General features: G+C 40.9%; 1 protein-coding gene across 6 annotated transcripts in view; it reads right to left on the bottom strand.

Annotated features, from left to right (window-relative positions):
- Positions 1–13502, bottom strand: part of AHCYL2 (adenosylhomocysteinase like 2) — a 211066-nt gene that overhangs the window by 51390 nt on the left and 146174 nt on the right. For 2 of the 6 annotated variants that reach the window (XM_007982881.3, XM_007982879.3), the window contains one exon: positions 948–1059. In XM_007982881.3, coding sequence (XP_007981072.1) covers positions 948–1059 — 112 coding nt within the window. Of the gene's footprint in view, positions 1–947; positions 1060–5104; positions 5326–12421; positions 12769–13502 lie in introns of those variants that run through there. The other 4 variants (XM_007982882.3, XM_007982884.3, XM_007982885.3 and 1 more) reach the window with 4 other exon arrangements.

The following is a 13502-nucleotide window of genomic DNA, read 5'->3' as shown; positions in this document are numbered from 1 at the left end:
CCATAGGAAGTGATGTCATATGCTTTACATCATTCACTGTTACTGTGGGGAGAAAGTAAAAAGAGAAATGTAAAAAGTATATAATCTACCCCGCCTAAAAGCTACAGCTTCCCAAACAACTGTTCTTCAACTTTATATAACAAATACTACTTTCCTATTTGTACGAAGAATAAATAAAATTTCAGTTCATGATAAAAATTTTCTAATGAATATTACTATTTATAATGTGAAGAGGTAACTAGGGCAAGCACTCAGTTCCCTACCACATCCCAACACAAGAGCAAAATAAACTAACTCCTTATTGAATCAGACTCATACTAGGCAGCATTTAGCACAAATGGCCGATGCCTTGAAGGGGTCCTACACAGTAACAGCTTACCTGGCATTAAATGATAACTCACTCCCAGGGCACATGTATTTGAATTAATGCCAGTGCAAAGGATGGGAGGAGTAACAAGAAGTCCAATGTCACGGCTTAAGGGGAGAAGGCAAAGGGCTCACTTGCTTGAACTAGCTGCAGTGTCTTCCTTATTTCTTGGGGCAATTGAGGTTTCCCTGTTAATTTGCAAGTACCAGATGGAGGGATGAAGAACTTTTTTTTTTTCGAAGGATTAAAAAAAAAAAACCCACAAATATATACACATACTGTTCAGGAAAGGTCATCAATGACATATTCCCACCCTTCTGAGTAGATTAAAGAATTCAATTTCCTTAATCACCTTCTTCTGCCTCTATTGGAAGCAGAGGCCTCTATTAAGCTCCAATCTGAACCGCCAAGAGGAATCCAAAGATTCCACCCAGAATTTTAGTCTAAATTTTGACTCAGAGTATTTTTTATTCAAAGCACAGTCTTGGTCATGCTTAATTAGCCTTGGATAGACAGGAGGGCCCATTGAGATCATACTTATTAGCCTCAACAGCTGGGTCCACAGCAGCTCAGTACTCACCTGAGCTGTAGCTGTCAGTAGATGACTGAGAAATGGAACGAGACAGAGAGCGACGTCCAATTTTGGTGGGACGTTTGTTGAATTCTTGCTTCTGGTCAGCAAACTGGATCTGCTAAGAAAAAGAAACCTAGTTATATGGAGAAAAAGAACCTCCATTTTGAGACAGCAATTCAAGGCTTGTATTATAGGCTTTCACCTAACAGTTGATCTGATTGTATCAACCTACGTTTGGAATGTTAAGACTCTTTGAAGAGAAGAATACTTTTTAATTCTTTTATTATTTATTATTTATTTTTATTTTTTTTGAGATGGAGTCTCGCTCTGTCGTCCAGGCTGGAGTGCAGTGGAGCGATCTCGGCTCACTGCAAGCTCCACTTCCCGGGTTAAAGCGATTCTCTTGCCTCAGCCTCCCAAGTAGCTGGGACTACAGGTGCCTGCCACCACGCCCGGCTAATTTTTGTATTTTTAGAAGAGATGGGGTTTCACCATGTTGGCCAGGCTGGTCTCGAATTCCTGACCTCAAGTGATCTGCTCGCCTCTGCCTCCCAAATTGCTGGGATTACAGGCGTGAGCCACCGCGCCTGGCCGAGATGGGGTTTTTCCATATTGCCCAGGCTGGCCTTGAACTCCTGGGTTCAAGCAATCCTCTCACCTCATCCTCTCACATAGCAGGGACTACAAGCATGTATGTGTCACTGTGTCTGGCGATGTCTCATTCTTTTCCTACTATGTTTCTAATCAAATTTAAATCTTTGATACGCTCTTTTTTTTTTGAGATGGACTTTTACTCTGTCACCCAGGCTGCAGTGCGGTGGCGCAATCTTGGCTCACTGCAACCTCCACCTCCCGGGTTCAAGTGATTCTCATGCCTCAGCCTCTTGGTAGTTAGGATTACAGCCACACACCACCATGCCCTGCTAATTTGTGTATTTTTAGTAGAGATGGGGTTTCACCATGTTGGCCAGGCTGGTCTCGAACTCCTGACCTCAAGTGATCCACCCACCTCGGCCTCCCAAAGTGCTGGGATTATAGGCATGAGCCAGTGTGCCTGGCCCACTCTTTGACTATATGCTTTTTACAATAAAGTTGTGACACCCCATTCCCCACAAATAGAGAATGGGATATTCTGCTTAAATTTTTAGAAAGTTGAGTCATATTCAGAAATATTTTCTATAGTTTCACTGAAAAGTAAAACTGGAAAGAATGTTTGAGATTATCGTATTTGTAAGCTGCATATATCTAGATGAGAAAATTGCAAGGTACAGGAAAGAATATTTGAGATTATTATATTTGTAAGCTCCATATATCTAAATGAGAAAATTGCAAGGTACAGGAAGGCAAAATGACTTGCATTCGTTTCAAGAATATCAGGAAATGGTATGATTTAATAATTTTTAAAAAGGCTTTTCATTAAGAATGAACATTCTGAAATTGCATTTAAATTCTGGCTATGCCACTTATTAACTGTGTGATGTTGCTCAAGATGCTTTAGTGAGTCTCATTTTTCCATAAATACAACAGAGATAAAAGTACTTACCTCACAGGTTTTAGAGAGGGTTCAATGAGACAATGCATGTAAACTGAAACATAGCAGAAAATTCAACAAATCCACTCCCTACCCGACCCCCACAGTTCAATGCTCTCGTAACTCTTACAGGTAGCCACACTAATTTGTTAAAGCTTTTCTAAAATATACTAGTTAGCTTTCCAGTACTAGTAAATAAATTGTTTTTTTTTTCTAGATGGAGTCTCACTCTGTAGTCAGGCTGGAGTACAGTGGCGTGATCTCGGCTCACTGCAACTTCCGCCTCCCAGGTTCAAGCGATTCTCCTGCCTCAGCCTCCCAAGTAGCTGGGATTACAGGTGTGTGCCACCACACCCAGCTAATTTGTGTATTTTTAGTAGAGACGGGGTTTCACCACGTTAGCCAGGATGGTCTCAATCTCTTGACCTTGTGATCCACCCACCTCGGCCTCCCAAAGTGCTGGGATTACAGGCGTGAGCCACTGCGCCTGGCTAGTAAGTAAATATTAATTTATTTTTTAATACTTGATGTTATACAATACCTAAAAGCAGTAAGATTGATCATTAACTATAATAGATGTAGAAGGAGCAGATTACTTGACTGAATATGTACAAACCTCATATCACACTCTGGAGGTTGCATTTTTGATGATTATTTGATAATGATTTTCTTACAATTTTATCTTTCTCCTATTGTTGGAGGTTCCAGCTGATACTTTATAATACTCTACAAATCAAAGGTCATTTATAAACTATACTTGTTTGGGGAAAAAAAAAGCTCATATAATTTATTCAACTAATAACTTTTTCGTTTTCTCTGTTTGTATAATTGCCTATTCTGAATCCAAGGTGGCACAGAGGAAGGTCTAATGAAAACGATCAAAGATCTGACAAGTGACTCTACCTTTAATGATAAAAAGATGGTTCCTTGATGGGCAGAACATACAGTACACCAGAATGAAAGGAGGAACTGATGGCTCCACTTCCCACAGTTAGAGGTAACTAATGAGTCACTTGAGTATTGCGACAAGGGGACCAATGCCAAATTGAATTAGCTTCACATTGCCTTTTAGGGGGATTCATAGTCTTTTCATAGCCATAACAACAAATAAAGCCTGCAAAGTGCTTTAGGGCTTGCAAATTGTTTTCAGCAATAGGAAAACTCATCAGATAAGAAGCTCTTCATAAACAACAACAACAACAAAATGACAAAGATGATTATTTTGCTCAACTAACAACTTATTCCAAAAAGATAAAGTGTCTTTCTATGTACTCCCATAGGACGTACATGAACTTTCATGTATTGCATTTCTCCTAGCACAGCACTTACCACACTGAATGTAACTATCTGTCTACTTACCTGTATTCTCTATAAACTATAGGCTCATAAAGGGAGAAGCTGTGATTCTCGTTCACCCTTATATCCTCAGGCACAAATCCTAGGCACTCAATCAAGTGCTGAATCAATATATCTGAAGTAGCCCATTCTATCTTCACTTCTATACTTGGTTGAATATTCAGTAAATATGGTAAACATAAACAAAGTCTAAAGTTAAAATTATTTTTAAGGGCAAAAAGAGCTGAGAAGAAGAGGAAAGGTGGAAAGCTGGGAGGTGGATAGCAGTCAGGCTGCAAACTCTGGCTTCCATTTCACCAACCTTGTTCAAAACAGTCACATGTCTTTATTCTTTTTTAGAAGCCCATCTAGGAAAAGGAATAATAATGGAACTTTTCAAAGGTCACCCTGAGTCACTAACTTTTCCAGTGTCCCCTTTAAAGAAGAATAGATAAACCCTGTTTCAGATGCTCAACACAACCTCACACCTGTGTACATGCACATGTGGGTGCATATGCACACACACCATGTACACACACCACTAGAGGGGGCCAGTCACTCTTATTCCCTAGATTGTAGGATCAGGGTGAATAAACCACGTAGCTATCTAGCTGCATTATCATCTCAAACCAGTTTCTCTGAGCTGAGCTGTCTTCTCTAGTGTTTTCTATTTACAGTAATCCCTCCTTCCTGGGACAAGTTCATGCTATCTTTTAGGACTAAAGAAGACTAGGTTGTGCAAGGCTTTATCCACTTAGAACATAGGGTTCTAAAACCTTGCTTATTGGTTAGACACTGAAGTCAAGTTTCTTTAAGACAGAAAAATATTAGAGCAAGATTAACCACTTAAATATAAGTTATACAATTTTCCCCAAGAAACAAGTATCTTTCTCTGACAACCAGAACATGAATTAAGTGGCTCCCTGGTGTCTACCTCCTCTCAATAATTAAACACCAATATATTCTTCACTCAACAGTCCATTTTGTAATGGATTGGTTTTGTAATCTGCCCACCCCAATTGTGGTACCTTAGTAGATTATACCCCTAACTTTCCTACCTTGTCTGGAACCAGGATCTTTTAAAGAAATCCTCCTTTTCCATATGAGAGAGAACTGCCTAATTCCAACAGGCATTAAGGCAAAGGAGGAAAAGAGACTGTTAAAAGAGGGGTAGTTCACCTTAAGCCAGAGGGAGGGATGAAAGCAGGAAAGGAGGGGAAAAAGAGTATAAGCAGCTGGCTTTTTACAATAATGGCTATAGCAGCAGCAAGACTGGTAAATAAGAGCTTAGCCTCACCTGGGCCTTAATCCCAGAGTTGCCATTAACAATGTATTTCTTCTTGCTGCCCAGCATAGTGACATTACCAGCCCCACTGCCACCTCTGTGGTCCAGGGACCCTTGTGATCAGGCCTTTAAACTTTCCTCATCAGCAATTCTGTTGGCTCTGGTTCCAGCCAGCTTTTGGGGCTGGGGAGTGGGGGACTACTCTTCCTTGGAATCCCTGAAGCAGCTCCAACAACCCCTTCAGCAGTACAGCCCCAATTTAATAAGGCATTTCTGTTAGTGGCTCATCAGCCATTCCTAATTCTGGTGGCTGTTTTGCTTTTATTTATTTTTTTCCTAAACACCTAATTACATGGATCCTCTGACCTCTAAACCTTGGCAAGTCCCCTGACAAGGCCCAACTTGCATGCGCATAACAATAGCTTATTTATATAACCACTGCACTTTTTTGCTTGCTATAATTAACTTGCTAATTAGGTTCCTTTTCAACCTTACCTCCTCCTTTTCCATGTCAGATGATTTTAGTTAACCTAGTCTCATTAGAAAAAAATTAACCACAGAGCCACTAAAACAATGAGAGACTTTATTAAAAGCGTAAGAAAAAAAAATTAATGGTGCCAAGTACTCAGGCAGGCCCTACCTTATACTCTGTGTCCTTGGATTAGCCAGACTGGGGACACTGATTTCAGCTCTGTCACCAAGGAAATCAATTTTCCCAGTTCACTGCTTTCCTCTGAATTGTGCATCTTTTATACAGGTTTGACATTTGGTTTCTAGGCCCAGCTTCAAGATTGTTGCTGATTTGGCATAGGGTGACCGAGTTTGCTCTTTTCACAAAATGTGTGTTCATGGAAGGTAAGACTACAAAGGGAAGTTTCTTATCTCCTCAGTCCCCAGAATCACAACAATCTTATTACATGCCAAATATTCAAGCAAAAGGACAAAGAATCACATTCTTTATTTGCTGATTTCTGAAAGAGACATAGTGAAGAAGAAAGCTACACTCAACTGTCTGCTATATAGATTGGGGGAAAGTGATATGAATTCTTCCTTAAAAAAAAAAAGACTGCTTGTTGAGCATAAGAAAGGACATAAAACGGCAGATTCTATTTTTTTTTTTGAAACGGAGTTTTGCTCTTTTTGCCCAGGCTGGAGTGCAATGACGCGATCTCGGCTCACTGTAACCTCCACCTTCCGGGTCCAAGTGATTCTTCTACCTCAGCCTCCCAAGTAGCTTGGATTACAGGCATGTGCCACCACGCTGGCTACATTTTTGTATTTTTAGTAGAGATGGGGTTTCACCATTTTGGTCAGCTGGTCTTGAACTCCTGACCTCAGGTGATCCACCTGCCTCGGCCTCCCAAAGTGCTAGGATTACAGGCGTGAGCCACCGCACCCAGCCAGCAGATTCTTTTTTAAGGATAATCTTTATTTAGAGAGAGAAGGTCATATTGCATACTGCTTATTGACATCTCTGGAAGAGAAAAGTTCGGTAATGCCTATATTCACAGTTCTATGTATATGTTACTTCTATTAATTTGTACAAGAACCTTACGAAGTAGGCAGTATTATTCTCACTTGACAAAGTGGGAAAGTGTAACTCTGAGAGAACAAATGATTTGTCCAAGGTCTCACAGCAAGTAAGTGATGGGACTGGAATTTGAGCCTGTGTTTATGCTAAAGCCAAAGCTCTATCTACTATACCATGCCTTATAATATAAGTCAGAATACCAAAGGTCCTAGTCCCAGGTGTACTAGTCCCAAATCATTCCTTTTATCTTTAAATTTACTTAATTTAAAATTACTCTTTAAATTCATTTTTGTATCAGATTACATCTTAGAAATGACATCATACTGGATAATCTTGGGGCCCTGATCAAGTTACAACTGAAAACACCTAATTACGTAAGAATGAGAACTCTAACAGCTCTTTAAGTGGCAACTTTGCCCAATGCCACTACCAGAAATGGAAACAGAAATTAATTGAACTCAAATACGAATGTTCACTATCACCCACAGCAATTCTGATCTCTTACTCATAATTTCACAAAGTGAGACAGATTACTTGCTTGCTTGATGAATCTCTAAACTTCTCCTCCTCCTAACAAGAATGTTCACCTCAGTCCACTTGTACTAAGCTGGTTCCCCTTTCCCTCACTCAGGTAAAAAGGAACTCCTTGGTCCAATGACTGAAGTCAGATAACTTGAACCAGAAGGACTGGCATTTCTATACCAAATATAACCAGAAGACATTTTAGGAGACTGACAGGAAAAGCCTTACCACTTAACAAGTTTTGTTTGTTTGTTTGTTTTGGTTTTTTTTTGAGACTGAGTCTCGCTCTGTCACCCAGGCTGGAGTGCAGTGGCACAATCTCAGCTCACTGCAACCTCCATCTCCCAAGTTCAAGTGATTCTCCTGCCTCAGACTCCCCGGTAGCTGGGACTACAGGTGCGTGCCACCATGCCCGGCTAATTTTTTGTATTTTTTTTTTTTTAGTAGAGACAGGGTTTCACCTTGTTAGCCAGGCTGGTCTCGATCTCCGGACCTCGTGATCCACACACCTTGGTTTGCTGGGATTACATGCGTGAGCCACTGTGCCCAGTCAACAAGTTTTTATAGAATACAGTAATTCTAAAATTTTAGCTGTATCAAAATCACCTGGAGAGCTTATTAAAGCACATTGCTGGATTTTAACCACCAGAGTTTTAGAATTATAAGGTCTGGAGAGGGCCCAAGATTTTGTATTTTGCAATTAAAAAAAAAAATTTTTTTTTCTGCTTCCAATTCTCTGGTTGAAGATTTTGTGTTTTGAGTAACTCCCCTGGAGATGCTGATGCTACTGGTCTGAAGACCACACTTTGAGAACCACTGCTCTAACACTTTCTCCAAGTGTGAGTAAAGCAGCCCTGATTCTCTTGACTCTTCTTAACCAACCATTCTATCCTATCATGGCTATAACAATGGAGGCACGTTCACAGGCAGAAAAGTAAAGGTTATTTGAAAGGTCAGAGAATACAATGAAGTGATCCTTTCTTTTCTTTCTTTTTTTTTTTTGAGATGGAAGTATCCCTCTTGTCTCCCAGGCTGGAGTGCAATGGTGCCATCTCGGCTCACTGCAACCTCCACCTATCGGGGTTCAAGTGATTCTCCTGCCTCAGCCTCCTGAGTAGCTGGGATTACAGAAGCACACCACCATGCCCGGTTAATTTTTTTTGTACTTTTTAGTAGAGATGGGGTTTCACCATATTGGCCAGGCTGGTCTCAAACTCCTGACCTCAGGTGATCCGTCCACCTCGGCCCTCCAAAGTGCTTCAATTACAGGCATGAGCCACTGTGCCCAGCCTAGGTGATCTTTCTTCACACCCAAAACAGGGTCTAAAGATAAGTGGGTCTAATTCTGATTTCCATAACCTAAGGCTCTTAAGAAGAGAGAGGTAACATATTAAGAAAAACAGGACTCATGGAGAGGATAGAAGATCTATTTATCCTAAAGAGGTTCAGGCCAAGAGAAATCAATCAATTCCTTTTCAAGTACATAAATACTACAAAGGATGTATCTGTGACTCTACTTCCTAAGGTCTGTCATCATTTCTAAAATGGGGATAATCATTTCTACTTTGCTTATCTAAAATGTATGCTGAGATAATAAGATAATGTGAGAGGGTTTTGAAAACTACATATTGATATACGAGTCTAAAATATTAATATTTCTATTCTTTCAAATTAAATGTTCTTAACCTATATTCCATGGATGTCTAGAACCTCCTACAACAGTATGCAAAATTTTGTATTTTTAATATCCCGGGGAGAGAGCCCATAGTTTTCATCAGTTTTTCAAATGGCTTTCTGTTTTAGGCACCAATCCTGACCTAGAGTTATAGTCAAGCTACCTCTACCACCATTTATCAGATACTTTGGAGGTTTTTGTCTCTACTTCCAAGTAGATATGGTTCAGATATTCCTCAAAACACCTCTCTCTTCCAAGCCAAATGAGTGGCTTGAACTAACTCTTTACCTATGAAAAGGATTACTTCTAGCCAAAAGAATATCGGGCAGCAAGCTGGCTGGGTACTCAAGAAAGTCAATCAACCAGATTTCCTATGGAAAAGTACAGAGAGCTGGAGTGGGAGGAGGAGGAAATATTAAAATGTAGAAACATAGAAAAAGTTATTGCTGATCTCCATGCATGTTAGTCGAGGTTAGTACCAGAAGGGACTAAAGATCTCTTAGGGGAAGTAAAACACATTAATAAAGACAATCTTTAAAAGGATGTGTTCCGCAACCTTTCAGCAGTAAAGCTGTCTGAACAAGGCTAAGAAAATCTTTCACATGAAAACAGCTGAGGAGCAGAGGCGCCAGAAGTTTTCCAGTGATTGGTGGAACGTAACCTTGAAAGTCTACCTTGTCAGTTCTTGAGATTGGGATTCTTCAGGCTTCATCTTGGCTTATTTCCCTGCTGGGAATCAGAGATGTGAGTACTGTCAGCTGTTATATGTAGTGTGAGTCCTATTCTCTGAGGGATATGAAGTCCCTTTTTGCTGGTGATTTTTAATAAAAGGGAGATGTTGTAATATACCTTCTCTGCTAAATTTTTCTCCTGAAAGAAGATTTGAGAGGCTTCTCATATTTCCTTTGGTGGCAGGGATAGTTTCAGTGGAAATTTCATTACACTAATATGTAAATGGGAACATGAGTAAGACACTTGTTAAAACTTTAACTTGAAACTTTGGCCCAACATGGGAGCTGGAGCAAGGGTTTTTTTCTTAGGGATTAAAAGACACTTTAACATTTCACAAGCAAGGTTTGGAAATCTATAGGCAATACACTGGAGGGTGCTCAGAGGTTAGCTTTCTTGGCTAAGTGGCTATCAGTAGCAGCCTAATGTAGTACTTTCAGACCAAGTCAGGAGTCAATGACTTACGTGGTATCTGAAAGAAAGCCTCAAAAGTCTTTGCTAAGGAAAAGCTAGCAAATGAGACAATCATGTTATTGAAGACTAGCCCCTCCCTATTCCTTTTTATTGCTGTTCAAAATACTGAGCAAAGGTATTTTCCTGCTATTTAAGAGACGGAGTGGCCAAGAAATTCCTGAGAGTAATACTTTATTAAAACAGAGCAGAGCTGTGCTTTTCTAAATTATTATTTTGTTTGTTTGTTTGTTTGTTTTGAGACGGAGTCTGGCTCTGTCGCCCAGGCTGGAGTGAGATGATAGGATTTCGGCTCACTGCAAGCTCCGCCTCCTGGGTTCATGCCATTCTCCTGCCTCAGCCTCCCGAGTAGCTGGGACTACAGGCACCCGCCACCATGCCCCACTAATTTTTTGTATTTTTAGTAGAGACAGGGTTTCACCGTGTTAGCCAGGATGGTCTCAATCTCCTGCCCTTGTGATCTGTCCGCCTCAGATTACAGGCATGAGCCACTGCGCCTGGCCACAAATGTTTTTATTTATTTATTTATTTATTTATTTATTTATTTATTTATTACCAACCAAGACACAGCACTACAGAGCTGTGTTTTCTTAAAGAGTATTTTCTAAAAGTTGGGAAGCCTTAGATCATATCCCTTATGCAGTGGTCACACCAACTCCTTTAGGGCAGTTTTCCCTTTCACACAAGTAGAAAGAAGGTAAATAGGGTGAAAGTTCAGTAGGAGCTGCTACTGAACTTTAAGGGGATGTGCTAAGCTTGTAAGACGGTGAGGACTATGACAGAAATAAGAATTACTGTAAAACTTTGATTGATTCTGAGTTGGCACACTAATGTTCAGTAGAATTCTTCTGTAATATTCCTTTATAGAAATACTAAAGTTTGATACCTTAACGTGGCCCTTCCCCTAAGAAAACCAAATTTCTTTTTCCCCCCTTCTTGTTATTAGTGAGTAGCAAGAAATTCAAAAAAACTCAACCTAATCAGAAGTATTAAATAAATCCTTCCATTAATTCTAAAACACTACATTACTTGGAATAAGCTTGTAGATGGATAGGTTTTCTTTCCACAAAATGCTTTAAAATTGAACACAAGGCTGGGCATGGTGGCTCACACCTGTAATCCCAGCACTTTGGGAGGCCGAGTTGAGTGGATCACCTAAGGTCAGGAGTTCAAGACCAGCCTGGCCAACATGGTGAAACCCCATCTCCACCAAAAATACAAAAATTACCCTGTGTGGTGGTGCACACCTGTAATCCCTGCTACTCGTGAGGCTGAGGCAGGAGAATCACTTGAACCCAGGAAGCGGAGGTTGCAGTGAGCTGAGATCACGCCACTGCACTCCAGCCTGGACAACAAAGCCAGACTCCATCTCAAAAACAAAAACAAACAAACAAAAAAACACCTGAACATAATGTTCTGAAACAACATTAAGAACAGCAATAACCTCCCCAAAATAATAAACAACAGTTGTAACAATGAGTTGAAATGTAATTTCCTCAGCGGGGCCTTTGTTAGGCCTACTATATATACTATCTCATTATCAATAGTTATTTCTTCAAATCCATAATTCTGTAAACACTAAAAAGAACCTGAAATATGTTTTAGAGAGTCTAACTAGTTTTCCATAGTGGGGAAACACAAACCTGTAAACATAAACCTGTATAGGTTGTAAGAAATCAGGCTAAATCTAGAAGAAACTATTTAGAAACATAAGGATGGTTATTGTTTTAAAATTAAAAGTTGAAATTCAATCCAGTATAATAGGTTTATATGGTAGTTCTTATGAACAAGTAAGTCCTTATTATCATTATAGTAAAACTACTGATCAGGCAAATATGGTATTCTGAAGAACTGTACCAAGAGGGCTACAGTTCCTGCCTTAGAGAAATATATATATAAAGGATAGCTGGGGGGAAAATAGGAAAATGTTGTGACTGAAGGGAAAAACACAGGCAGGGAGGGGAGAAATGTTTGAAATCTTCTCAGACTTGAGAGAGCACCATTTCTGTAAGTTCTGTTTTTGTTTTTTCTCATCATTGTTCTTTTTCTTTACCCCGAGAGAAACAAATGAAGCGTCAGGTTGAAAACAGAAGTGCAAAACAGTCACAGGAAACACAACCCATGCATCATACCAGCAGCCGGAGGAAAGCCCCCGCCCACTAGAGACAACCAGGCAACAAGCCCGGGCCACGCAACTCTCATACCTTTCCCAGCTTCGCAGATAATTAAGAAACAGCGGTGACCTAGTACCTAGGAACTAATCAGAACTTAAGAGTAATAACTTTTTCCAACCACGGATCTTGGTAGGAGCTTCTTACAGGTGATCTTTGTCACCCGGCAAAAATAGTTGCCTCTCATTATCAAGAAACAGAAGGAGAAACAAAACGACCAGAGAACTCACCATCCACTCAGGCATGTGAAAAGCTGAGGTGCCCTCATTACCGTCCCACTTCTCCATAGTGCAGGCTTGGGTAAGATATGTCCTGAAGCAAAAGGGAAAGCTGGTTTGGAAATACCGGGGTTATCTGAGTGCCCCAAAGCAGACCCAACCCTAGTGAGATTCAGAAGTTCACAGTGGCTAGAGAAGCTGCATCCCTTTTCACAGAAGCCTCCGATTCAAATCAAGAGCATTAGTCTACGGCCTGACAACCCCTTACTGGCCGGCTTCAAAGCCTCTGTTTCTGATTTCAGAATCAGGGCTGATGCAAAGTGCTGCACCCAGGCACTGTGCTTCTCTTCTCACAGGGCACTCACTGTTTAATACTACCCAAACACTACCCGCACCTCCCCAGTGGGGACTTTCTGCAGCATTAGTTGGACTTCCTTCTTTCCCTGTGTGTGAGGCACTTAGGAATTCTCTCCCACCCTTCAGGACACGTCACTGGAGGTGCGGATACCAAGATCAATAAAGACTGAGGTAAGGAAGGCACTCCCATTTCTCAAGAGTTGCTTGATTTGGATCAGTAAACAGGCGTTTCCTTGAAATCAAGAGCTCCTAGGGCTTTCAAGTTTAAACAGCTATGCAGAAGCTCCCCATCTGCTCACACCAGGGGTCTGGCACCAAAATGTCACATATCTCAAGTTAGTGTCTTATTGCATGGGAGGTTCGGATGGAGCCTAGGAAGATCTTTTTCAAAATCAGAACTTCTTAGAAGCTCTAAGAAAGTTCTGGGACGACAGCTCCCTCTGCTGGCTCCCTGTGCTACATACACGAAGGCCTCAGGGCCCGCAGCTACAGAGACACAGGTGCTGATTGCAAAGTGGCTTCACTGAGGCTAGTCAGGAGCCACCACAGTGTAGGTTTAGAGGACAGCCAGGGTTTCCAGCCAAGACTAGTGCTGCCTCAAAGTCCCCAACCAATGCTGGATTTTACATACAGGTCTGGTTTCAGGAAGAAACAGGATGCCAGTGCAGTAGCCCTGTACACTATCACCTTAAAGGACCTCAGAAGTTGTTTCTGCTTTATGTCTCCATACCAACTG

Source organism: Chlorocebus sabaeus, chromosome 21 (assembly GCF_047675955.1).
Source record: "Chlorocebus sabaeus isolate Y175 chromosome 21, mChlSab1.0.hap1, whole genome shotgun sequence".
NCBI lineage: Eukaryota > Metazoa > Chordata > Mammalia > Primates > Cercopithecidae > Chlorocebus > Chlorocebus sabaeus.
The sequence above is the reverse complement of the archived record's forward strand: the minus strand, read 5'-3'. Positions and strand labels throughout refer to the sequence as shown.